The 27,353-nt window shown below is 43.4% G+C and overlaps 1 protein-coding gene across 5 annotated transcripts in view; it reads right to left on the reverse strand.

The window, feature by feature from the left end:
• The window catches only part of LOC124555443 (glutamate receptor ionotropic, kainate 2), a 187,554-nt gene that overhangs the window by 142,462 nt on the left and 17,739 nt on the right, over window positions 1-27,353 (reverse strand). For all 5 annotated transcript variants that reach the window (XR_006968555.1, XM_047129354.1, XM_047129353.1 and 2 more), the window contains exons 4-5: window positions 22,403-22,587; window positions 5,764-5,921 (exon numbers count right to left, since the gene is read on the reverse strand). Coding sequence is in view for 4 of the 5 variants with exons in the window: in XM_047129354.1 (XP_046985310.1) it covers window positions 5,764-5,921; window positions 22,403-22,587 (343 nt within the window). In the remaining variant the exon portion in view is untranslated. The remainder of the gene's footprint in view (window positions 1-5,763; window positions 5,922-22,402; window positions 22,588-27,353) is intronic.

Here is a 27,353-nt window from a genome sequence, read left to right on the forward strand (position 1 = left end):
GTACTGTCTCACGTGTTCCAACATCTCTACGGAATCCAAACTGATCTTCCCCGAGGTCGGCTTCTACTAGTTTCTCCATTCGTCTGTAAAGAATTCGCGTTAGTATTTTGCAGCTGTGACTTATTAAACTGATAGTTCGGTAATTTTCACATCTGTCAACACCTGCTTTCTTTGGGATTGGAATTATTATATTATTATTGACGTCTGAGGGCATTTCGCCTGTCTCATACATCTTGCTCACCAGATGATAGAGTTTTGTCAGGACTGGCTCTCCCAAGGCCATCAGTAGTTCTAATGGAATGTTGTCTACTCCCGCGGCCTTGCTTCGACTCAGGTCTTTCAGTGCTCTGTCAAACTCTTCACGCAGTATCATATCTTCATCTTCATCTACATCCTCTTCCATTTCCATAATATTGTCTTCAATAACATCGTCCTTGTACAGACCCTCTGTATGCTCCTTCCACCTTTCTGCTTTCCCTTCTTTGCTTAGAACTGGGTTTCCATCTGAGCTCTTGAAATTCATGCAAGTGGTTCTCTTTTCTCCAAAGGTCTCTTTAATTTTCCTATAGGCAGTATCTATCTTACCCCTAGTGATATACGGCTCTACATCCTTACATTTGTCCCCTAGCCATCCCTGCTTAACCATTTTGCATTTCCTGTCGATCTCATTTTTGAGACGTTTGTATTCCTTTTTGCCTGCTTCATTTACTGCATTTTTGTATTTTCTCTTTTCATCAATTAAAATCAATATCTCTTCTGTTACCCAAGGATTTCTACTAGCCCTCGTCTTTTTACCTACTTTATCCATTGCTGCCTTCACTATTTCATCTCTCAAAGTTACCCATTCTTCTTCTTATTTCCCCTATTCTTGTCAATCGTTCCCTAATGCTCTCCCTGAAACACTCTAGAATCTCCGGTTCTGTCAGTTTATCCAGGTCCCATCTCCTTAAATTCCTACCTTTTTGCAGTTTCTTCAGTTTTAATCTACAGTTCATAACCAACAGATTGTGGCCAGAGTCCACATGTGCCTCTGGAAATGTCTTAAAATTTAAAACCTAGTTCCTAAATCTCTGTCTTACCATTATATAATATATATGAAACCCTCCAGTATCTTCAGGCTTCTTCCATGTATACAACCTCCTTTCATGATTCTTGAACCAAGTGTTAGCTATGATTAAGTTATGGTCTGTGCAAAATTCTACCAGGCGGCTTCCTCTTTCATTCCTTACCCCCATTCCATATTCACCTACTACATTTCCTTCTCTTCCTTTTCCTACTATCGAATTTCAGTCACCCATGACAAAATTTTCGTCTCCCTTCACTATCTGAATAATTTCTTTTATCTCATCACACATTTCGTTAGTCTTTTCGTCATCTGCGGAGCTAGTTGGCATACAAACTTGTACTACTCTGGTAGGCGTGGGCTTCGTATCTATCTGGGCCACAATAATGCGTTCACTATGCTGTTTATAGCAGCTTACCCGCATTCCTATTTTTTTAATTCATTATTAAACCTCCTGCATTACCCCTATATGATTTTGTATTTATAACCCTGTTTTCACCTGACCAGAAGTCTTCTTCCTCCTTCCACCGAACTTCACTAATTCCAGCTATATCTTACTTTAACCTATCCATTTGCCATTTTAAATTTTCTAACCTACCTGCCCAATTAAGGGATCTGACATTGCACGCTCCGATCCGTAGAACGCCAGTTTTCTTTCTCCTGATAACAACGTCCTCCTGAGTAGTCCCCGCCCGGAGATCCGAATGGGGGACTATTTTACCTCCGGAATATTTTACCCAAAAGGTCGCCGTCATCATTTAACCATATAGTAAAGCTGCACGCTCTCGGGAAGAATTACGGCTGTAGTTTCCCCTTGCTTTCAGCAGTTCGCAGTACCAGCACAGCAAGGCCGTTTTGGTTAGTTTTACAAGGCCAGATCAGTCAATCAACCAGACTGTTGCCCCTGCAACTACTGAAAAGGCTGCTGCCCCTCTTCAGGCACCACACATTTTCTGGCCTCTCAACAGATACCCCTCCGTTGTGGTTGCACCCACGGTACGGCTATCTGCATCGCTGAGGCACGCAAGCCTCCCCACCAACGGCAAGGTCCATGGTTCATTGGAGGGGGGGGGGGGGGGGGAGTTTGTCATTAGTTTCTGCAAATCCAAGAATTTCATGCTGGCTGCGAACTCTGAGCTCGCGCAGAGCGTTCTTGGCATGGACCTCAAGCTGCCTAACCATTCTTCGATGAGCAGCGTCCCAAAATCGCTGCCACTGCTGTTGAGTCGTGCGTTTGGTAACGATGAGGAATAATTTGGAAATTTGTGGTAGGGTCTTATGGGACCAAACTGCTGGGGTCATCCGTCCCTAAGCTTACGCACTACTTAATCTAACTTACACTAACTTACGCGAAGGACAACACACACACATGCCCGAGGGAGGACTCGACCCTCTGACGGGTTGAGCCGCGAGGACCGTGCAAGATGCCCAAGTCCGCGCGGGGTACGATGAGGGGAGTGATTTCTAGGGAAAAGTCCCAAGTGCTAGGGTCGGATCGGTAGCTAGCTAGCCTGCCACTCGCTATCACAGATATGGAGGACTCGCATGAAATACACGCCAGCCGGGTCCACCTCACTTACAGTACGCACTTGTGGGAGTTCCTCTACGTATTGCCTTACCAACTCATTAAAATGTTTTATGACAGAAGTAGGTGCCGCCATCCTATTGGCGTAGTCTTAGACACTGGGAAAATCTAGGACAATCAAATTATGGTCAGAGTTTAGCCCATTATTTATTGAAGCTGATGCCCGCAAATATAAGCTTTTCATAACATAAATGTCCAGAATATCTGGTCTATACTGCGAACTGCGAGGAATATCGGTCGATACGCCAGGCACCACGATACTTCATGTCACTGACACAGACACCGACCCCATAGAGGCTGCAGAAAATGCGCCAGAAGCTATCAGTGCTGTTCTTCCGTTAATATACTCTGGTGTCCAAGATTAAAGAAACGAACGGAAATTTAGCAAGGTTTCGTTTAATTTGTCACAAAAGTGTAAACAGGTGATAGTAAAGTAGACACAATGTAAAGAATACAGATCGTAAGCAACTGCAACATGCTTAAGGGTAGCCAAAAATGTACTTCGTTTTTCCCAATTTACGTATTTGCACTCACATTCCGACAACTGTTTAATGTGCTCAGCATACAGGCCTGACAACGACGGGGCATGCTTTGAATGGTGTCATAAGTCTCATGTTAAGGCCATAACACCCATTCTTCCTGCAGAGCTGCTCAGAAGCCGTGGAGAGTAATTGGTCGATGCTGACGTGACGCAACCCGTCTCCTTACTGCATCCGAGACATGTTCTATGGGATTCAAACCGGGAGAGCGAGCAGGTCACGCCATACATGCAACATCTTCTGTTTCCAAGAAAACAGCAACTACCCGTGCTCTATGAGGGCGAGCATTATCGTCCATTGGTATGAAGTGTAGACCCACAGCACCTCGCCGCCATGAGGTCCCGAGATCTTGTCGCGATACCTGAAAGCCGTCAAAACTTTCCGATTCACTCGTAAAATTTCCTGAAGGCGTGTTTGAGTGGTCCACATACACCCTGCCCACAACATTAGGTTGGTTCAAATGGCTCTGAGCACTATGGGACTCAACTGCTGAGGTCATTAGTCCCCTAGAACTTAGAACTAGTTAAACCTAACTAACCTAAGGACATCACAAACATCCATGCCCGAGGCAGGATTCGAACCTGCGACCGTAGGGGTCTTGCGGTTCCAGACTGCAGCGCCTTTAACCGCACGGCCACTTCGGCCGGCCCCACAACATTAGGGATCCTCCACGATATTGCTCTCTTTCTACAATGTTTGGGTCCCAAAATCACGTTCCACGTTCCATCCAGATGTGAATCTATTGAGAATCACTCTCCAGACCAAATCGGGACTCATCTGTGAGGAGAACACTGGCCAATGTTCGACCGTCCAAATGGCAGGTTGACGACTCCACTCCAGATGTTCCCTTCTGTGAAGACGCGTCAGAGGTACATGTACAGCAAGTCTCCAACAGTAAAGGCCACTCTGCCGAAGCCTTCTGTACACCGTTTGCCTCTATACAACACGACCAGTGGATGCTGCGAGGTCGGATGCCGGTTGCAGTGTAGTACTAAGACGGTACCGTTGTGTCCTTACAGCCAAATAACAGTCCTCTCTTTCTGATGTCACACGTGGTCAGTCCTGCCCTGGTCTTCGGGATACAGTGTCTGTCTCTATAATCTGTCGCCACATCCGAGAAACACCAGAACGATTCACATTTAGCCATCTGGCCACATCAGTTTGCGACTGTCCTGCTTCCATTCTTCTTATGGCTCTCCACCGCAGAGAGTCTTCTCTGTGCCACACTGCACCGTGCCGGCCGGGGTGGCCGAGCGGTTCTAGGCGCTACAGTCTGGATCCGCGCGACCGCTACGGTCGCAGGTTCGAATCCTGCGTCGGGCATGGATGTGTGTGATGTCCTTAGGTTGGTTAGGTTTAAGTAGTTCTAAGTTCTAGGGGACTGATGACCTCAAAAGTTAAGTACCATAGCCATTTGAACCATCTGAACACTGCACCGTCTGTGACTGTGTGTACAGCGATTGTGAATCTGGGACTACCCAACAAACATTACACCGTTTGATAGGCGTCCTGTCGCCATCATTGACGTGGTTGACCGTTGAGCGGAATGCCATCTTCTGTGCAGAGCATGATCGTATGGACATCTGTTGACAGGTTGAATTATTATACAGTGAATTAGACACAGGACGGGAAAATAGCGATTTGTTGCTTTAATTTTGGACACCAGTGTAGCTTACCGATTACTTCTCGAAAAGGCTGCGATGGTGTGAATACCAGTCGTCACAAGACATACTATGCACAAAAATGGCTGCGTTTCTCAGTGGTAACTTTTGTAGCTCTCTCTTTGCTTGTACGTAGGCAACGTCAGAAAGTAAGTCACACATATCGTTCCACGCTAAGACCATTGCGCATCAAGAGTGCCGCATTTTCGCATTATCAAAAGACAGTACCTCTTCTAGTTTCCTGCAGACAGAGTTCTGCTGCGGTACGGATAATAGGTGCATTTAGGGTGCGAGTGAAATGACGCTGCAACTGAAAACGTACTCCAAAGCTGAAGTACGCGGGACAGTATGATTCTTGTGGGCAAAGCGTAAGCAACAAGAGGTGTGGAAAATTAAGCAAAGGCGTTGTTCTCCTGCATATGACAATTTAACACCCCACATGTCGCGTACAACACAAGCTTTGCTTCAACGTGTTCGATGGTAGATTTCGAAGCATCTTCCAGATTTTGAACCATGCTATTTCTTCTTTTCGGCAAGCTGAAAGAACACCTGAGGGAAAGAAATTTTCCAACGATGAGGACGTTCACACAACGGTTCTCGAATGGAACACGGAGCGGATTTCTGTCGTCTAGGAACAGAACGACTGGTAGAACGTTCCGACCATTGTTTGCAGAAACCTGGTGACTTTGTTAAAAAAATAGTATCATCTGTCAGTGTCACTTTGACGTGTAGTGCAGCACTCAATAAAAATTACTTGGTCTGCAATAATAATATGTAACTTACTATTTGAAGTCCCCTCGTAGATATAAATATTGGAGACTTAGCTCTTACAATGGAGTAGTTTTCACGACACTTGAGACACGTGAGACACTGACGAACGCAGAAAAGGTTAATGAAAGGGAAGTAGCAGCTTACCGATAATCTGTGCCTTCGCCTAGCTGACGCACGGCTATTGGGAACTCGGAAGGTCCGTGGGCCTTCAGCAGCTCCTGCAGGCGCACCAATCCTTCATTGTTCTCGTAGATAATTGTGAACGACTTCCAGCCCCATGCCCTGACCAAGTCTACGTACGCCTGGAACAGAAATATTGGTATCTGGTACAGAAACTAAAACATTTTGAGTTGCGGAACAAAACCACTTCTACAAATCTAAGAAAAAGCACAAAAATAACACTAAATTAAAAATTCTAATTTAATGAAAGTTAGTCAAGGCACACAGCAAATGGTGCGATGTGGATAAGGTACACCACAGTAAGAATTAATCCCACAACTCAAATTATATTGGAACTTGCAAAATGGGTGTGTTAGTTTAGTTCAGCAAAAGTAACGTAAGCTGTATGACTCTTTTGAGTAACAATCCAGTGCATACAGAGATTTGTGGATTTGCGTGATGCTGTTAACAACAGTATCTAAGGATGAGTTCCTTGGTAAGTGAATACAGTTCTACTCGAAAAAAAAAAAATAGCTCTTAGGACGGCAAGGGTCTACGAACAGAATCCGAAATACAGTTTACGGGATTCTCTCGGGAGATTGCACATGTCACTCCATGCACTGAATTGTTTACTGATTAAGATATTTGTACCTTACACAGGAGACGGTTGTCGTTTCGTAGGATGAAATCCTCACCTACTGTGTCATCACAGAGACATACATAAGCATCAAGCGTGTCAACTCTATAGACCTGCTCAGTTGCGATTAAATTTGGAAATACATGGAAGTTTTTCCGCCAAATTTAACATACACCACCTTACAATTAAACATTGTCCCATTTAAATAGTGTGTTTTAGATAAGGTGTTTCTCTTTAAGAAATATTTCTTTATACAGGTAAACGTAAGAAACGTTACCCTTCCAGTGAATTTACGAACACACTTTATTTAATTATCGTCCAGAGAGTTACAACAACGAGCTATAACTTTTTAAATAGACAATTATTCTTTTCTATCGTGTAGCTAATGTATTTAAACTAAGGGTGTGCACATTATTTCAGTCAAAATTCTATCATTTTTAGTTAGGGATGGATGCCTCATGCTGGATGCCTACATAATTGGCTGTGTTGGTAGCTAATCTGGTAGTGGAGTATTATTGAAGTGAGTTTTTCAGACGAGTGACAATTTTCCTGGATGCACAAATCAACGCGCGTTCTAAACGAACTGTGGGCGAGATGTAAAGTTGCTGGTGTCAACGAGCAACAAACTTTGTCGATGCGTTTTTTGAAGTCGCCTAGGGGTTGTACATTCGGTGACATTTATATGATTTTGGGAAAAAAAAGCATTTCGTTTAAGGTGCCGGTGACTGGCTTATTACACACTTTTGTTTATTTCTTGACACAATCACTTTCTTTGAGATATTTATGATTTGATTCGGCCATAATTATCATCAGATGCGACAGAAAATTAAAAAATGTTTATATTAAAATCTTAAAGTAATTAGCAATATTTTTACTAGGTCCACATGTGAGTCAAGTAAAGTACTAATGAAATAATGTGGATCAGAGGTAAATGTGGCATTTGGTGAATACATGTTCATGAACTATCAAACTAAACGTAAAACCAAAAATCAAGGAATTATATAAGTAGAAATGAGTGTACTTTTCTTTCCCTAGGCTTACGGTAGATGCGCAAGTCCTCTATAAGACAATCTCTACTTTTTAAAAGCATAAAATATGACAAATATAACAACAATATTACAATCAGTTACTAGTAAAAGATAAAAATAGAGTGCAGGTCCTTAAATCAATAAAATAATATTGCAATAAAAGTAACAAAAAAGCAGTCCTTATAGTAAAAATTTCCGCCCGCTGACGGCGCTGCACTTCTGAGCGCTAGATGTCTACGCCACTGACCAAAGCTTAGAAATGAAATGAAATGTCCTGTGGCTAAAGACTCCCATCGGGTAGACCAGTCGGCTAGTACAAGTCGTTTTGGTTGACGCCACATGGGCGACCTGGGGGTCAATGAGGATGAAATGATAATTAAGACAACAGAATTCCACGTCCCTGAGCGGAGAAAATCCCCGACCCAGACGAGACTTGAACCCACTGACCCCCTTTTTTGTATTTTCCCGGAGCGGACGTCTCATGACACCCGTTCTAGTTCACCTATGATCCAATCACTCAGTTATTTTTATTACAGGGGCAACCAGCCCCCTGACCGAAAACTCTGAGTTACCTTGCCGGCGACGGAGGTGGACAAAGGTAAGACGAGACGATACGGAGTGGGCAAGGGAGGCATCCTGCTGTAGCTCGCTGGCAATCTTCTTGCGGCTGCGAGGTGCATTTACATTCTCAGAGCAGATGCTAGCATCAAGTGACGGCACGTCCCGGACTGCAGTCAGTAGCTTAGATACCCCATCATCAATTGGGGCATGTATGTAGGACTCAGCGACTCCCTAAACTGAACTGATCGTCATAAACATTAAAATATGCATATGTTGCAAACTTGTTCTACTCATTGAGGAGTTTTCCTGGTTCACTCTATTTCGTAATACGAATCTCACGTTCTTTCAAAATGTCCAACCGTTAACTTTCTTCAGCTTCATGTAAAATTTATAGTTGCTCGTCAGCATTATCAATATTATGTCCCTCTTCATGCATCTGCAAGCCTAGCCTGTCCGGACGATATAGCTTTCTTCTCAACCACTGAAAGATATTTTACACATCCCTGATTTCCCATATTTATTAATCATATGTGGCAAGTGATGATGCACCATTGTTTATAAACTATCTCATTTCCTGAACGCAGTTTTAACACCATTTATGCAAAATATGTGCTCAATTCTATTTTGTGTTTTGTCTATATATTTCAGAACGTCGTTCAAATGGCCCTGAGCACTGTGGGACTTAACATCTGAGGTCGTCAGTCCCCTAGAACTTAGAACTACTTCAACCTAACTAACCTAAGGACATCACACACATCCATGCCCGAGGCAGGATTCGAACCTGCGACCGTAGCGGTCGCTCGGCTCCAGACTGTAGCGCCTAGAACCGCACAGACACTCCGGCCGACCATTTATTGTTAAACAGAAAATAGTTACATAACGGAACAGTCTGTGGCATATCTACCAGTTCTACAATTTTAACTTATCCCAGCGTTTGTTGCACAGAAGGTTTATTTTTATAATATCTAAGGCTTCTTTAATTCTAATATTTGTTCACAAGCTCTCGATATCTCTTCACGCAAACGTAACACGATATCTCGATATCTTTTATTTCTTGGTCGATGGTCGCACTGTTATTAATATCGTAGACTTTTTCATAAAAAGTTTGCTTTCCATGTTTCGGTGAGCTCCCTATTAATTTTATATCTAGGACAGTCTGTTTTATTAACTATCGACGTGGCTGATTTCTTTTCTTTATGCAATTTAATTTGTGCCCTCAGGAGATGTGTAGGTGTGTTCATAAACTTTAGGTACTTTCTATCTCTATGTGAAAAGAGAAAATTCGAATTATCTGTCTTCTTGTTCAGTTCTTCCTGGAACCTCTTTGTCAGTCCTTTTTAACCCCTGCAATATTATTCTTTATAAAGAAGTTTTCTGTCTTTTGAGTGTAATCGTTGTCATTGTGTTCAGGATATTAGATAATATACCTCTAATACACCTCCTAAGCATCGTCAGGTTCATTTACTCTGCCGTTTCGGTAGATATTTACAATCTCGTTTTTGCATTGTGTATCTGCAGTCAGCGCAGACAATTACTGCTCGTCACGTCTATCATGCGACCCCCAGTGTCACTAGAAAGCGTTAGTTTGTTTCCCAGTACAAACAAAATTATTTTTAAATCTACATCTACATCTACATCCATACTCCGCAAGCCACCTGACGGTGTGTGGCGGAGGGTACCCTGAGTACCTATATCGGTTCTCCCTTCTATTCCAGTCTCGTATTGTTCGTGGAAAGAAGGATTGTCTGTATGCTTCTGTGTGGGCTCTAATCTCTCTGATTTTATCCTCATGGTCTCTTCGCGAGATATACGTAGGAGGGAGCAATATACTGCTGGACTCTTCGGTGAAGGTATGTTCTCGAAACTTTAACAAAAGCCCGTACCGAGCTACTGAACGTCTCTCCTGTAGAGTCTTCCACTGGAGTTTATCTATCATCTCCGTAACGCTTACGCGATTACCAAACGATCCTGTAACGAAGCGCGCTGCTCTCCGTTGGATCTTCTCTATCTCCTCTATCAACCCCACCTGGCACGGATCCCACACCGCTGAGTAGTATCCAAGCAGTGGGCGAACGAGTGTACTGTAACCCACTTCCTTTGTTTTCGGATTGCATTTCCCTAGGATTCCTCCAATGAATCCCAGTCTGGCATCTGCTTTACCGACGATCAACTTTATATGATCATTCCATTTTAAATCACTGCTAATGCGTACTCCCAGATAATTTCAGAGGTTCGAGTCCTCCCTTGGGCATGGGTGTGTGTGTGTCGTCCTTAGCGTAAGTTAGTATAAGTTACATTAAGAGGTGTGTAAGCTTAGGGACCGATGACCTCAGCAGTTTGGTCCCATAAAATCTTACCACAAATTTTCCTAAGTAAAACACGAAGATTTAACAGCAAAGCAGCAGCGATTCAGTAGCGCTGCATGCTTGGCGGTAGCAGTCAGCACGGGCCAGGGCAGTGCTACCGCTGCTGGAGTGCTGTTATCCATTGTGTTCTACTGGCCCAATTCATACACATCGATAAAACAAATGTCCCATTAGACGAATCTGGGATCGCTCTATCGAATGGGCACTAAAAATACCGTTTTAAAAACCATTTTGTTTGCAACGGGAAATAAACGGACTCTTTCTGTCGGCAGTGGGTGTCACATGAAATGCGTGATGAGCTCAATTCGTCTGGGGTGACACCAGCTACTCAGTGCAGAAAATTAAATTTCAAATATTTGCCGAAGCACCATAGAAAATGCGCCTGACGACTTTTTGCCAGAGTCAATCATAACTCGACACGTAAGAAGAATAAATATGGGAAATCGGGGTTCTGTGAAATGTCATGTAGTGGCTGCGAAGAACGCTATATCTTTTTAGGCTTACCCAGTACGGATGCTTAAGATCCGGTAACCGCTTATTCAACCTAAAAAGTTATATTGACTGGTCCTTTGACGTGAGATTTAAAGAGCACGTCTATGCCGGCAATAAGAAAGCACTAGGCTAGCGTATGCATTAGAAGGGACATAATATTGGTAGCAATGACGAGCAACTACAAATTTGATATAAAGTTGAAAAAAGTGAACGATTAGACATTTTATAAGATTTATATTACTAACAGGAGGGACCAGACGAAATCATCAATGAGCAGAATAAGTTTGTAACAGATTCATATTTCTATATTTATGATCCTCAGTTCAGTTTAGGCAGTCGTTGGGTCGTACATACATGCTCCAAATGATGACGGGGCCTCCGTGCGACCGAGTGCTGTACTGTGCTGTCTGGGCCGCGCCGTCAATAGGCTATTTTCCTTTGTTAAAAATATGGTTCGGACTGTTGTTATTCTAATTGATTATAACATTTAAATAGCATTTACGCTCAATATTCTTACAAAATATCTGTTATTTTTATGTAATTAAAGCTTAAAAATCATTTAATATCAAGGTCTGGTCACGTGATCTAAAACGGTCTGTTATTGGTTGATGCTCTGGCGACGTCACAGGCCAGGAGGAAGACGGAGGTATACTTGTGTCACAGGAGCGTTAGCCAAATTTACGAGGTTTTTACGTACTTTGACTGTGATGGAGAACGCTATTACCGCTTTTAAGTAACAATAGAAAGGAATCTGGCGAACGCCGATTGTGGAAGCCTTGCCAAAGTTGCTGCGTTTACTCTCCACTCATCTAGAGCGGTGATATGTGCAACGACGGACGTTCTTTTCCCTGCTCCCTGCAACATCATTAAACTCGCTCAAAACTAAGGAATTATAAAGTTTTGCAAATGGGGTCGTATATTGTAACTAGATAGTCGACTATCAGTGATGAGCTAAAACCAAAAGCACAACAAAATTATTCTTGGTAAAACTTAGTGCTGACTTCCTGTGTGGAGCACATTCAGAAGAGACGATGCAGCTACAAGGCATTCCGTGGAGCAACGGCTAGAGCATTTGACTGCAGTGAAAGAGGTCATGTGTTCGAATCCTGGAAGAGTCACATATTTCAAAAAGTTTTTCACGAAATACGAAACTAGCATTAGCAAGAACTCATTGCAGCAGTTGTTTCGATTGCGGGATGTATCACATATAGCTTCACATTAATCTTAATCTGAGAAACCAACAACAGAGGACAAATTCATTTACTTTTCGAACAAACAGTTCACTTCTTTGGAAGGCATTGCTAGTGGCGAAGATATTACCATACGTCCACAGTATAATGTAGTGTAGGACGATGAGGTTGCACGGAGATATAAAGTGCGTACAATAAGCAGGTTACGGAAACGTAAGGGCTGTGATGTTTGTGAGTGTAAACTGCGTTAGCATCTGAAGCAGACTTATTTCATCTTTATGTAAGATGATAAAATGCGAAAGTTTAAACAATAAGGATCCTACCTAGACAGTACGAAGATAAAATCATTGTTTCTAATAAAGTAAAAAGTGTGTGGTCCCATAACTAGAAAATATCTTTTTTTGAAAGTGACGTGTGATGAAGTTTTGTAATTGTGATTCGATTTTCATGTGAGGCGACAGCCAAGTCGTTTTATAAAAATGTTCTTTTGGGTTAGATTCTAAACATCTACATCTACATTTATACTCCGCAAGCCACCCAACGGTGTGTGGCGGAGGACACTTTACGTGCCACTGTCATTACCTCCCTTTCCTGTTCCAGTCGCGTATGGTTCGCGGGAAGAATGACTGTCTGAAAGCCTCCGTGCGCGCTCGAATCTCTCTAATTTTACATTCGTGATCTCCTCAGGAGGTATAAGTAGGGGGAAGAAATATATTCGATACCTCATCCAGAAACGCACCCTCTCAAAACCTGGCGAGCAAGCTACACCGCGATGCAGAGCGCCTCTCTTGCAGAGTCTGCCACTTGAGTTTGCTAAACATCTCCGTAACGCTATCACACTTACCAAATAACCCTGTGACGAAACGCGCCGCTCTTCTTTGGATCTTCTCTATCTCCTCCGTCAACCCGATCTGGTATGGATCCCACACTGATGAGCAATACTGAAGTATAGGTCGAACGAGTGTTTTGTAAGCCACCTCCTTTGTTGATGGACTACATTTTCTAAGGACTCTCCCAATGAATCTCAACCTGGTACCCGCCTTACCAACAATTAATTTTATATGATCATTCCACTTCAAATTGTTCCGCACGCATACTCCCAGATGTTTTACAGAAGTAACTGCTACCAGTGTTTGTCCCGCTATCATATAATCATACAATAAAGGATCCTTCTTTCTATGTATTCGCAATACGTCACATTTGTCTATGTTAAGGGTCACTCCCAGCCACTCCCATCACCAAGTGCCTATCCGCTGCAGATCTTCCTGCATTTCGCTACAATTTTCTAATGCTGCAACTTCTCTGTATACTACAGCATTATCCGCGAAAAGCCGCATGGAACTTCTGACACTATCTACTAGGTCATTTATATATATTGTGAAAAGCAATGGTCCCATAACACTCCCCTGTGGCACGCCAGAGGTTACTTTAACGTCTGTAGACGTCTCTCCATTGATAACAACATGCTGTGTTCTGTTTGCTAAAAACTCTTCAATCCAGCCACACAGCTGGTCTGATATTCCATAGGCTCTTACTTTGTTTATCAGGCGACAGTGCGGAACTGTATCGAACACCTTCCGGAAGTCAAGGAAAATAGCATCTACCTGGGAGCCTGTATCTAATATTTTCTGGGTCTCATGAACAAATAAACCGAGTTGAGTCTCACACGATCGCTGTTTCCAGAATCCATGTTGATTCCTACATAGTAGATTCTGAGTTTCCAAAAATTACATGATACTCGAGCAAAAACCATATTCTAAAATTCTAGAACAGATCGACGTCAGAGATATAGGTCTATAGTTTTGCGCATCTGCTCGACAACCCTTCTTGAAGACTGGGACTACCTGTGCTCTTTTCCAATTATTTGGAACCTTCCGTTCCTCTAGAGACTTGCGGTACACGGCTGTTAGAAGGGGGCAAGTTCTTTCGCGTACTCTGTGTAGAATCGAATTGGTATCCCGTCAGGTCCAGTGGACTTTCCTCTGTTGAGTGATTCCAGTTGCTTTTCTATTCCTTGGACACTTATTTCGATGTCAGCCATTTTTTCGTTTGTGCGATCTATGGACATCGTCTTATAAAATTTGACGGTTTACCGCTCTAACAACTGAGCTACCGAATAACTGAGGTGTAGTTAGGTAAAACGACAATATGAACTAGGTGTTTAATTTCGTTGAATGACGCTATCCTTCGTTCTAACAGTGGAAAAGCATATCTCGGAGATAAGTTAATGTTAACTTCACAGGTCAACTCATTTTTAAGTATGTGAGTGACCTTCGTCGACGTGGTGCCAATTTGCCGGAACAGTGCAACCACATTTTACGCACCTTCTCATTTCTGGAACACTCAAAAACAACTTTTCAGGAGTTTTTGTAGATATATTTGTACAGTGTGGTATTACACACCATTTTTAATCCGTTTTCCGGAACGTAAATTCCAGAACGAGACATCACTGTGAATTAGCGTTATGACAGCAGCGAGCTAACCAGTGATGTCACGGACACCACATGATTCGAATGGAGCGTTTCAGCGGGCGTTCACATTATCTAAATTTCATTTCCGCTTTTATAAAAGAATACTGAGATTCAAGAAAGAAGAAGCATGGTAGGATCATAAAAGACATAATTATTCATTTAAGACACTTTCTAGAGAACAGTCAAATATCCTATTGCTAGCATCTGCCCAGCAAATGTAAACGCACCTCGCAGCCGGAAGAAGAGTGCCAACGAGCTACAGCAAAATGCCGCCCTTGTCGTCCAGACCGTATCGTCTTTGTAATCTTATGGGCAGTGGCTTAAACATCCAGCAGCAAGAACTGCATAGCTATAAGCTTTGTTCCTTTTATTGTGAATACCTTACTTTGTTCCAAAAATATGGTTTTATTGATATTGCGAACTGCACTCAATTTTTGTATCTCACGTATAACTGAATTATTATTGGAGTATTTGTCATATTTTATGGTTTCCGGTTGTAAGGATTGTGTTATACAGAACGTGTGTATCTGAAGCAAAGAGAAAGGAGAGAAAATCACACTCAGTTGTACCTACAGTTCACAATTCCTTGATTTTTGGTTTTACATTCAGTTTGAAAACGTATGAACGTGTGTTCGCCGAATTTCGCTTTAGGTATGAGCCACATGTATTTGAATTGCACTTTATTTAGTTAGGTTTGTTGGTTAGTTAGTTAGTTACGAGTTCCATTGATCAAGCAAGATTAGTTCACAAGCAGACCTAGTAAAATTGTTAATTGCTTTAAGGTTATAATACACTGAAGAGCCAAAGAAACACCTGCCTAATATCATGTAGGACCTCCGCGAGCACGCAGCAGTGCCGCAACACGACGTGGCATGGACTCGACTAATGTCTGAAATAGTGCCGGAGGGAACTGACACCATTAATCCTGCAGGGCTGTCCATAAATCCATAAGAGTACGAGGGGGTGGAGACCTCTCCTTAACAGCACGTTACAAGACATCCCAGTTATGCTCAATAATGTTGACGTCTGAAGAATTTGGTGGCCATTCGAAGTGTTTAAACTCATTAAACTCAGAAGAGTGTTCCTGGAGCCTATCTGTAGCAATTCTTGACGTGTGGGATTTCGCATTGTCCTCCTGTAATTACCCAAGTCCATCGGAATGCACAGTGGACATGAACAGATGCAGGTGATCAGACAAAATGCTTACATACGTGTCACCTGTTAAGAGCTGTATCTAGACGTAACAGAGGTCCCATATCACTCCAGCAGCACAATCCCCACACTATTACAGTGCCTCCACCAACTTGAACAGTCCCTTTCTGACATGCAGGGTCCATGGACTCATGAGGTTATCTCCAGACCTGTACACGTCCATCCGCTCTATACAATATGAAACGAGACTCGTCCGACTAGGCAGCATGTTTCCAGTCATCAACAGCCCAATTCCGGTGTCGACGGGCCCCGGTGAGGCGTAAAGCTTTGTGTCGTGCTGTCATCAAGGGTACACGAGTGGACCTTCGGCTCCGAAAGCCCATATCGATGATGTTTCGTTGAATCGTTCGCACGCTGACACTTGTTGATGGTCCGGCATTGAAATATGCAGCAATTTGCGGAATGGTTGCACTTCTGTTACGTTGAACGATTCTCTTACTTATCGTTGGCCCCGTTCTTACAGGATCTTTATCCGGCCGCAGCGATGTCAGAGATCTGATGTTTTACTGGATATTCACGACACACTCGTGGAATGGTTGTACTGGAAAATCCCCATTTCATCGCTACCTCGGAGATGCCGTGTCCCATGGCTCGTGCACCGACTGTAACACCAAGTTCAAACTCACTTAAATCTTGATAATCTGCTATTGTAGCAGCAGTAACCGATCTAACAACAACGCCAGATACTTTTTGTCTTATTTAGGCCTTCTCGACCGCAGCGCCGTATTCAATCTGTTTACATATCTCTGTACTTGAATACGCATGCCTATACCAGTTTCTTTGGCGCTTCAGTGTTTAAGCTTTCTTAATTTTTGTAGCATCTGAAGATGACCATTGTGGCCGAAACCGGCAAGAAATAAACAAAACTTTATACACATGATTCTTTATATATCCACAAAAAATCATATATTAAGTTATAGAGAAAAACGGCTTATGTGAAACATCCTGCAACTATTCGTTTCGCAGGTGCTGGATGAGTGGAAATCAGTTTAAAATTTTCGCCACATCAAAACACACTCGAGACTCATTGTAGACATGACTATCGCCCACTAGTTTGGAATCTAGTTGCTATGGTGGCATTTTCACTGCAAATACTTCCTCCTATCATGAGTGGTAATTCGTCTGTTTCCTTGCATGCATAAGATCATCAAGATGCTTTCAGCCTACCTATCTGAATAGTACCACACTTCCTACGTCTACAGTAAGGACAGATCGTAGTTGGAATGGAGTTATGGTGATATTCCTTCATCTGTGCAACAGCAGACAATGGCTACTGGAGTGCCGCGAGGCACTTTACACACTGGATGCCGAACCTTAGGTAAGAAGTTGCCGCTGTAGTCTATGAACAACGGGAATACGATCGCTTAATCGCCTGGCCAAACCACCACCGTCTGAGATTGACCTGCTTCCAACCCGCCGAAGGCGATTCATCGCTGCTGATACGTCGATAACAAACTGCCAAATTCGCCATCCCATCTGTCTTGCTTGACTCTGACAGAACTAACTACCGTGCTGCAGACAAATACGCGAGCATCTGCTATGATACGAGTGAAATTAACCACCGTTGCTAAGAAATTTTATGGTAAGTTCCTGTGTGACCAAACTGCTGAGGTCATCAGTCCTTAGGCTTACACACTATTTAATCTAACCTTAGTGAACTTACGCTAAGGACAACACACAGACCCATGCCCGAGGGAGGACTCGAACCTCCGACGGAGGGAGCTGCGCGAACCGTGGCAAGGCGCCTGAGGCCGTGCAGGTACCCCGCGCGGCTGGTAGGAATTTGCTTATGTATTGTAACACTATACTGCTAGTTTTCTCAGCCTCGGTGTTCATTGTTTAAGGGGTTTCACAGCTATTGATGTTCATGCTATCCGTTCTAGTTATGGAAATCACTGTAATTTCTTGTGTCATCTAACTTGATGAGCCTTAACTGCTTTTAGCGATTAAGTCCCAGCGACAGTGAAGTCATTAGAGACGACAACTGGCTGAGGTTTTAAAAATGCGGAAGCAAAATTGTTCTGACTTGTAAAGTGAACCTCCCTTCACCGAGCTTCAACTGCGGAGACCACTGAAGATTTAAAGAGAATATATAATTACAACTTTATCCTTTACCTCAAGCTATAAGTCGGAATGGCCTTTTGCTGTCTGTTGTTGGTAATTAATGAGATGAATAAACACAGTATGTAAAGATTATATAAGAACATAATGGAATTACAGTACAATATCTCAGTGACTACAAATTATGGCTATTAAAGACTGTACCGTGAAACTGTACATCCTGAGACTAATATAACTTCACCAGTTACGCTTTCTGTGCTAAATACCACGCGTTTTTTCCAGTTACCAAGTGCTGAGCTATCTATTCGCTAGTCACTGCACACATTGCAAGCACTGCAGGTGATACACACCCACAGAAACTTCCGGGAGAAATTATGACGTTCAAAATCATACCATTCGTTTTCGTTCAACTTTCTGGTTCAGTTTATAATGTAGTACGTAACATGCGTTGACTCACACATCGCACGCCTAGGGTTGTAACTAGTGCAAATGCTCACACTCTAGGACGGGATTATGATGTAAGTTGAAACGTATAATACAATGTGGGAGGAAGACGATCCTACCTCGTGAGACCATAGCCTGCCGAACACCATGGTGCGAATGCAAAGAGACGTGTAATACCTTCCACTCCTTGTGTTTTATTGCTGACAACTTCAGAACTCCAAAAACTGGATGATATATACATTTCAGATAAGAAAACTTACCTAACCTCACTTGAATGGTATTGAATCGTGGAGGATGTAGCCCGTCTTTCTTTAGGACACATGGTCGTGCCTTATTTTAACATAATATCAGATACATAAAATCATAAATAGTACGGAGGCAACTTAGTGATAACTGAAAGTGCCTACGTAGCAAATGAGAACTATGGACTGAGTAAATGATAAAAATGTAATTAGCTAAATAAATATGAATAAAAATATTATGAAACCAAACTTCTGCGAATCACCAGCATGTTATTATTTCGTAGTCTAAGGGAATAGATGTAACCTTCTATGGAGAAAATAGCCAATATTGAAAACATCAGAGAACTGTTTACAGAGAAACTGTTACGGCTGCTAGCAGAGAAATGACATTGTAATGATCTACCTTTTGACATAAAACACAGATCCGATTGCTTTCTCATTTGGGAGTAAAGATTTAGGTAAAGATTAGGTATCATCTTGGTCATTAAAATCTATGATCTGTTGTAACGCTATTCTGTAACAATATAATTATTCGTTCTTCTTTTACTCAGCTGATGAGATATCGACTAAATTAAACAGTATGTATTAAAATTTCATTAGAAAACCGACTACGGAAGGCGTAAAACATTCGGAGGCCACACGTCTTAGATGAAGCTCGAAAAGATGAACAGTCAGTCACATGTGATCCTCTACGACCATAATAACGTCGTGTGACGAGGGCCTCCCGTCGGGTAGACCGTTCGCCTGGTGCGAGTCTTCCGATTTGACGCCACTTCGGCGGCTTCCGCGTCGATGGGAATGAAATGATGATGACTAGGACAACACAACACCCAGTCCCTGAGCGGAGAAAATCTCCGAACCAGCCGGGAATCGAACCCGGGCCCTTCGGATTGACAGTCTGTCGCGCTGACCACTCAGCTACAGGGGACGGACTCTACAACCATGATAACCTAAATAAAGCCTGGTAAGAACAGTCTTTAGACCGTTCTGTACTGCGTACTGTAGAGGCAAAGTGCGGAGTCGAAGACTATATCAGCATGGCAATGCACCCGGCCATAAACAGCGCCTGTGAGGCAATTGTTTGTGGAGAATATTATTCCTGAAATGGACTGGCATGCCCATAGTCCTAACCTGAACCCAACAGAACTCGTGTGGGACGAGTTAAAACGTTGACTTCACTCCAGACCCCAGCGTCCAACACCACTGTCTTCTCTGGTTTCGGCTCTTGAGGAAGAACGGGCTGGCATTCCTCCACAGACATTAAGACACCTCACTGAATGCGTCGCCAGCAGAGTTAAAGCTCGTCATGAAGGCGAGGGCGGACACACACCACATTAATGACCACTAATAGGGGTTCAGATACTTTTGATCAGTCTATGTACGAGTGTGTGTGTGTGTGTGTGTGTGTGTGTGTGCTCTGATATCAGGGGAAGTGGAATCATTGTTAAATGTTTAGTTCTCGTAGCCATTGACGTATACACTGAGATAACAAAAGTCATGTGATAGCGATATGCACGTATATTGATGGCGGTAGTATCGCGTACACAAGGTATAAAAATGCAGTGCATTGGCGGAGGTGTTGTTTGTACTCAGCTAATTCACGTGAAAAGGTTTCCGACGTGATTTTGGCCGCACGACGGGAATTAACAGACTTCGAACGCGGAATGGTAGTTGGAGCTAGACGCATGGGACGTTCCATTTCAGAAATCGTTCAGGAATTCAGTATTCCGAGAGCCCCAGTGCCAAAAGTGTGTCGAGAATGCCACATTTCAGGCATTACAAAAAATGGTTAAGATGGCTCTCAGCACTATGGGACTTAACATCTGAGGTCATCAGTCCCCTAGACTTAGAACTACTTAAACCTAACTAACCTAAGGACATCACACACATCCATGCCCGAGGCAGGATTCGAACCTGTGACCGTAGCAGCAGCGCGGTTTCGGACTGAAGCGCCTAGAACCACTCTGCCACAGCGGCCGGCTGCAGTCATTTCCTCTCACCACGCACAACACAGTGGCCGACTGTCTTCAGTTAAGGGGGGTAGGACGTCAAACGGGCCGACTTGGAGCAGGAGAGGCATCACAGGACATTTTAATTTCCAGTGTCTATAATTTTACAAATAAATTCATAAAACTTCGTCAGCAACACCAGGAAGGATTCAGGATTCACACTCATTGCAGTGGATGTTTGAAAACATAACTAAATAAATTTTTTTACGGGCGAAATTTCATCATTTTTTCACTTACTAATGGCTGCATTTGTTGCTGTAGGTGCACTTCTCTTCATAAGTTAGAGAGATTCTTCGATGAATTTTGCACAGCATGCATACCATACTCACACGTGTATGAAACTCTAGAATTTATTTAATTTATGAAAAAACGAATGAACTGTTTTATTTAAAACTTCATGTTTAGAAAAAACACAAATTTTATAGTTAATTACCTCAATTTTTACCACAGTTTTTAATAGATTTGGAAAATTCTAGTGTTTCATACACTTTTAAGTATGGTTTGTGTGGTGTCACCGCCAGACACCACACTTGCTAGGTGGTAGCTTTAAATCGGCCGCGGTCCATTAGTACATGTCGGACCCGCGTGTCGCCACTGTCAGGGATCGCAGACCGAGCGCCACCACAAGGCAGGTCTCGAGAGACTGACTAGCACTCGCCCCAGTTGTACGGACGACTTTGCTAGCGACTACATGGACGAAGCATTGCTCATTAGCCGAGCCAATAGTTAGAATAGCCTTCAGCTAAGTCAATGGCTACGACCTAGCAAGGCGCCATAGCAATTGATAGTTATCGTATGAATTGTCTCATCAAGAAACGCTGTATACAAATGATGGATTAAAGTTAAGTATTCCAGCAGCTACGTACTTTTCTTTATAGCATTCATTACTTCTCCTGTTTCAGACCTCAATCGCCTGCTTGCTTAATGGCCGCCTCCCTTAAAAAATATGCGTAGTGTTGGCAAACTGCCAACACTACAGTTTGTATGCTGCGCAAAATTAACGACCGAGAACCGTGGCGTTTGCGTAGAATTGTCAGTACTAACAGGCCAACAACACTGGTTGCAATAACCACAGAAATCAATGTGGGACGTACGACGAACGTATCCGTTCGTACAGTGGGGCGAAAATTGGCGTTAATGCGTTATGGCAGCGGACGACCGAGGCGAGGCTTTTGCTGACAGCACGACACCGTCTTCAGCTCCTCTCCTGGGTCCGTGACCATATCGTTCGGACCCTAGACGACTGGAAAACCGTGGCCTGGTCAGGTGAGTCCCGATTTCTGTTGGTAAGAACTGATGGTAGGTTTCAAATGTGGCGCAGACCTCACGAAGCTATGGACCCAAACTGTCAACAAGGCACTGTACAAGTTGATGGTGGCTCCATAATGGTGTGAGCTCTGTTTGCTTGGAATGGATTGGACCCTCTGTTCCAATTAAACCTATCATTGACTGGAAATGGATATGTTCGGCTACTTGGAGACCATTTGCAGCCATTAATGGACTTCATGTTCCCAAACAACTATGGACGGTTTATGGATGACAATGCACTTGTCAGCTGGCCGCAATTGTTTGTGATTGGTTTGAAGAACATTCTGGTCAGTTTGAGCGAATGATTTGGCCACCCAGATAGTCTGTCATCAAACCTATCGAACATTTATGGGACATAATGAAGAGCTCAGTTCGAGCACAAAATCCAGCACCTGCAACACTTTTGCAGTAATGGACGGGCTGAATATTTCTGCAAGGGACTTCCAACGACTTTTTGAGTCCATGCCACATCGAGCTGCTGCTCTACGCCGGGCAAAAGGAGGTCCGACACGGTATTAATATCAATGAATATCTCAGTTGATTTAACGGAACGACCATCTCGACTGGCCACTGCAGTGTAATGTAAAACAGAAGCTTACTGACCTTGGAGAGTGCTGTGGGGTGCGGGTAGAGGTTGACAAGGCAGCTCTCTCTACGGAGGCGATAGTCCCAGCGCGTCTCCAAGTGGGGGATCTCCATGGTGTCACAGATGGACTGCACGTGGCTCGCCGTCTGGCCAGATTGGGGTCCAAAGATGGCCGCCACGCCGCTCCGAAGCAGGTGGCACACTGCACAGTAACATAAACACTGCACAGTAACATGGGTTGAAGTACTGCGAGAAAAGCATGGACAATATAAGTAACATCAGTTATCTGATGGCGTTATGTCACGTAGAGTAACTTTATGATTACTGAAATATAATTAAAGAGTAATCTAATAGTGCCAATATATTGGAACACTTACATAAAGTTGCCAGGTGTAACAATGAACTCGATACCAAGAGTAAAAAGACTGCCAATATTTTAAAAATGTCTCTACGTGATTCCTCGGATGGTGAACGACAAAGAAAAGCAGTACACCGTTTTCGTTTTACATTTGAATGTTTCAGTAACAAATATACAAGTGGTTCGTAATCATCTAGGCCTATGGACGTCCGTGAGTGCATTCAGCTGCATAGCACAGTCAGTCAATACTATCTCATGAATATAAATGACGCGTAATTAAGTGCTGAACTACGTGCGGTTTATCCATGTCAAGGCGGAAATTTATCTCGAGGTATTCACTTTTGACTTCAGCGAAGAAGTCTGACGACACGGATGTTGGTGTAGATCAGTGTGCATATAACGAAGGGAATCACTATGTACGACAGATTATATAGACAGATAGCACGAGGATCTCGGATTCAGGCCGTCAACAGAAACACAGAAGATACAGTACAACGGAATATATTGACGTACGTATAAATTACAGAAACGTAGTAAGTATGTGGTGGTATTGGTAAAGAAACGTCAACTCACTGAAATGGCGGAAGATGGTATGTTCATCTAACTTAAACAATCCGTGAAAACAAAAAGAAAGGAAATTAAGGTGTAACTTTCCGCCGATAACGACGTAATTGCGAAATGAACACAAACCGAGGTTGAACAAATATGGAAATGGAAATCGACTATGTCCTTTTCAGGGGAATCATCCCAATATTCGACCTCATCGATTTAGAGAATACATTCGACCACGACATAATACTTCAGGAAATTTTACCTTTTCTGAAAAGCACAATTGTCCGATAAGGGATGCAAATACTGCAGACTAAAAGATGAGGGAATGGCGTTTCTTTATTCGACGCAAACCCATCATGCTTATTCCACTTGCCTCCACGTAACCGATGCGCAATCTTAGGTCGACTGGTGCGAAATCATGGCGTCTTATGTTTCAATATCACTTATATTGCTTCCCAGTTTTGTTAAATAACTCTTTGGTGTCTGATTCGCGGATGAGTGACATGATCAGCCGGTAGTACGGTGTCGACATGGACGCTACGATGGAATGATGTTTTCTCCGAATAAGAACGATTAACGAATTTGTCCATCACGATATCGTATCACCATAAGTCATCGTTCTAGGGAGGGCATAACATCGTGTTAATCGCACAACTGATAATTTGAGTCTGCGGTACTCGGTTGGTGAAGTCTGTCTGAAACTGGAATTAGTTTTTCGCAGATATCGAATGTCGACTTTCATATCATTGTGATGGAGCTTTATGACGCATGTAGAAGACTAAAGCGAAGACTATTTTCACCAAATTTTTTGACTATATGCTGAATTTGCATGTAAATTAGCAGAAATCTGACATCAATTTACAGTGTTAGTCTCTGCTGTTGTCTCCTTATTCAGCGCACCAAACAAAAACTTATCCACCCCTACGAAAAATCACACGAATACCTTATAACATGCCTCTAGTTTTGATAACAGCCTCAAGAGGGTCCACAGGTTTCTTCAAATATGTCATATTCAGCAGAAGCGACTCCTTGATGATTAAACACTGTAGAGCTATCAAACTGCGCGAATGTTGACTCCCCATTTTAAACGCTGTTCTGGAGTCCAGGAAATTTTCTATGGGATTAAGACCGGGTGATATAGCGGGCCAGTCGAGGTGAGACATGGTATCTGAGGGTTCGTCAAATCAGGAACGTGTGCGCGCAGCCCTATGAACACGGCTGTTCTCATCTTGGAAGACTCGAGTGCCAACAGAGTGCTCATCATGAAGACGTATAAGAAAAGGCAACACCTGGTCACCGAGAACGTTGAAACAAACTACCTGTTCCACGTTGACTGTAAACTAAATGAGGGGGCCCAAGTCGTGGTGTGAAAAATACCATGAAAACATCCCAGAACCACCTCCGGCCGGAACTACACCCTCCGCACACTTTGAGTTAAACACCTCATTGGGGAATCAATGCAGTCGACGCCTTGCATTATTTGAAAATTGGCAAATTCGAGTCTCGTCGGACTACTCTGCACGCCTCTAGTCAGCTACTGTTCAGTTCCCATGTTGTTTGGCCCATTGAAAACAGGCAGTTACATGTGCCGCTGTGGGCAACGGCTTTTTGCGTAGTACATGATTCCAAAAGCCCATTGCTTGTAGTTCCCTTCACAAAGTTCCCATGAAAACTGGTTGGATGGACCTACATTCTCTGGCAGCAGCAGCTGTAATCGTGTTTGAAATAGAATGTCACTGAAAAGGCGTAACACTCATCTCCTGTCGTCATCGGTTGGACCCTGTTTCTGACCGCTGTCCGTACGTCCTGTTATACGGCTGCGAGTGGTTGATCGTTCCTAATAGCCACGTTTTACTGTCCGTGTTGATACACCAACAAATCGAGCAACTGCATCATAGTGTGGTCGTGGATACGTCCAAACTTGAAAGCCCCTTTTTGCCATTCTGTCAGTTCTCCACGACGACCAGTCTTAATGCATTGACTCTATTTAACACATTGGCACATACAAACCGCTACCATGTCTTACGTCAGTGGTGGATGTTCAAATGACCGCCTAGTACCAATTCTTCGCCATCTACAGCGCTCCAGCCAGTCCAGTCTTCTTGTTGAAGGGGATGACTAAACTCATTCTCACACGTAAAGAGCAAAGCCTCGACAATGATTTAAAGATATTGGATTTTGAATTGGGGTGTTCCACGCGTGAGAGACAGTCTCCACCAATCTGCACTGCGCAACAGAAGTATACTCCGCAAGCCACCCTACGGTGCGTGGAGGACGGTACTCTGTACCACTTGCTTTCTAGTTCCTAATTTCTAGTATCTTGTCTTCGCGGTCCGTTCGCGGCATGTGTGTTGGTGGTAGCAGAATCGTTCTGCAGTCAACTTCAGAGACCGGTTGTCTAAATTTTCTCAGTAGTGTTCATCGAAAAGAACGTCGCTTTCCCTCCAGGTACTCACTTTTCCATTGCGACATATAAATTTGAAATTTGGCTCAAAGGTACCTAGGAACTTCCTCTGCGATAATGCGAGATTACTCTCGGGCTCGACGCTTCAAACAGCTAGATGTCGACACACGCATTAAAGAGGCCAGACCTCAGACGTTCATGTGAGGTGTAATGTGGGTTAACGATGTCATGTTGGCACCAAATTTCACAGAAATTCTGTCCAACGCCACTATCGACGTGTCGCACGATGGGAAGGTCGTCACACCCCTTCTTACCCCCATTTCATCCCTTTTCTTGACACTTCCGCGATGGAGGTTAGAACAGCTACGCCCAGCGTTGAAATAATGCGTTTTTCTTGTATGTGGCCAAGGAAAACATTTCAGACACACCGCTGCGCGGAATTGACACGAAAAGGCCTTATAGACTGGCGTAAATGGCGTCAATAAAACCACCTCTTCCCTTGAGGCGTTAATTCCCACACATTTTGCGGTCGTAAACGGCAGTTCACATTGTGATGAACAAAGGACTTGACAGCCTTCGATACGGCTGACACTATCTTACGTTTCAGACCTTGTATAAAGACACTGTGGGGTGCAGCCCCACTGAACGTGAACCCATCCCATTGGAGTGCAGCGCGACCGCAAGTTTTGCTCTCGCGTTCAGGTTGGAACCACAAGGGACCGTTCAAAACCGTTCGACAAAATTAGAACGTGATCGAAGTAGCAAAGGATGCTTATGCTTCTCAAGCCTCCTGTTTCCCGCCCTCCGGTGGCGTGATCACGCGGGAGTGCAACATTAACATGTGCGTGAGTAAAACGGCAAAGGCTGCCCCTAAGACCTAGGGTGGGAAAAACCAACTGGTTAAAACCGATACCGGTATTTTAGTTCCGAATAATCGGCGTTTTCATATTTGTTGGCTTCGGTTATAACAAGTGTTTTTTTTTTATTTTTTACTAATAACCAAGTAAAAAACTGTTTTTAATGAAGTAAATATAAATAAAATTTTTCTGCCTAAAACTTTCATTGCTTTGAAATATTGCGTTATAATAGACAATGGGAAAAGCTATCAGTACTATTTTAATAATTCCTGCAGACACGAGCAACAAGAACATGGCGTAAGAATTGTAACATCGTTGTTGAGACAACAATGTACCTGTTACCATGTGGCGTGGCCTTTTAGAGAGTACAAGCGCAAGACTTGACCCATCTGATCTACATGGTAGCTCCTCACTGTCGTCGTCGAACTTCAGATGTGTTACAGAATGGCACTATTCCTAGTTCAAAAATGGTTCAAATGGCCCTAAGCACTATTGGACTTAAGATTTGAGGTCATCAGTCCCCTAGACTCAGAACTACGTAAACCTAACTAACCTAAGGACATCACACACATCCATGCCCGAAGCAGGATTCGAACCTGCGACCGTAGCAGCCGCGTGGTTCCGGACTGAAGGGCCTAGAAACGCTCGGTCACAGCGGCCGGCCCACTATCCCTAGTCTGGGAGTATTTTACGTAATATGATATCAACGGTCCATTTGCTTTAAAAGATTAAAAATCAGAGGAGCCTTGTGCGGCTGGTCCCCGCGGAGGTTCGAGTCCTCCCTCGGGCATGGGTGT

The sequence above is a fragment of the Schistocerca americana genome, chromosome X, assembly GCF_021461395.2.
Source record: "Schistocerca americana isolate TAMUIC-IGC-003095 chromosome X, iqSchAmer2.1, whole genome shotgun sequence".
Taxonomy (NCBI): domain Eukaryota; kingdom Metazoa; phylum Arthropoda; class Insecta; order Orthoptera; family Acrididae; genus Schistocerca; species Schistocerca americana.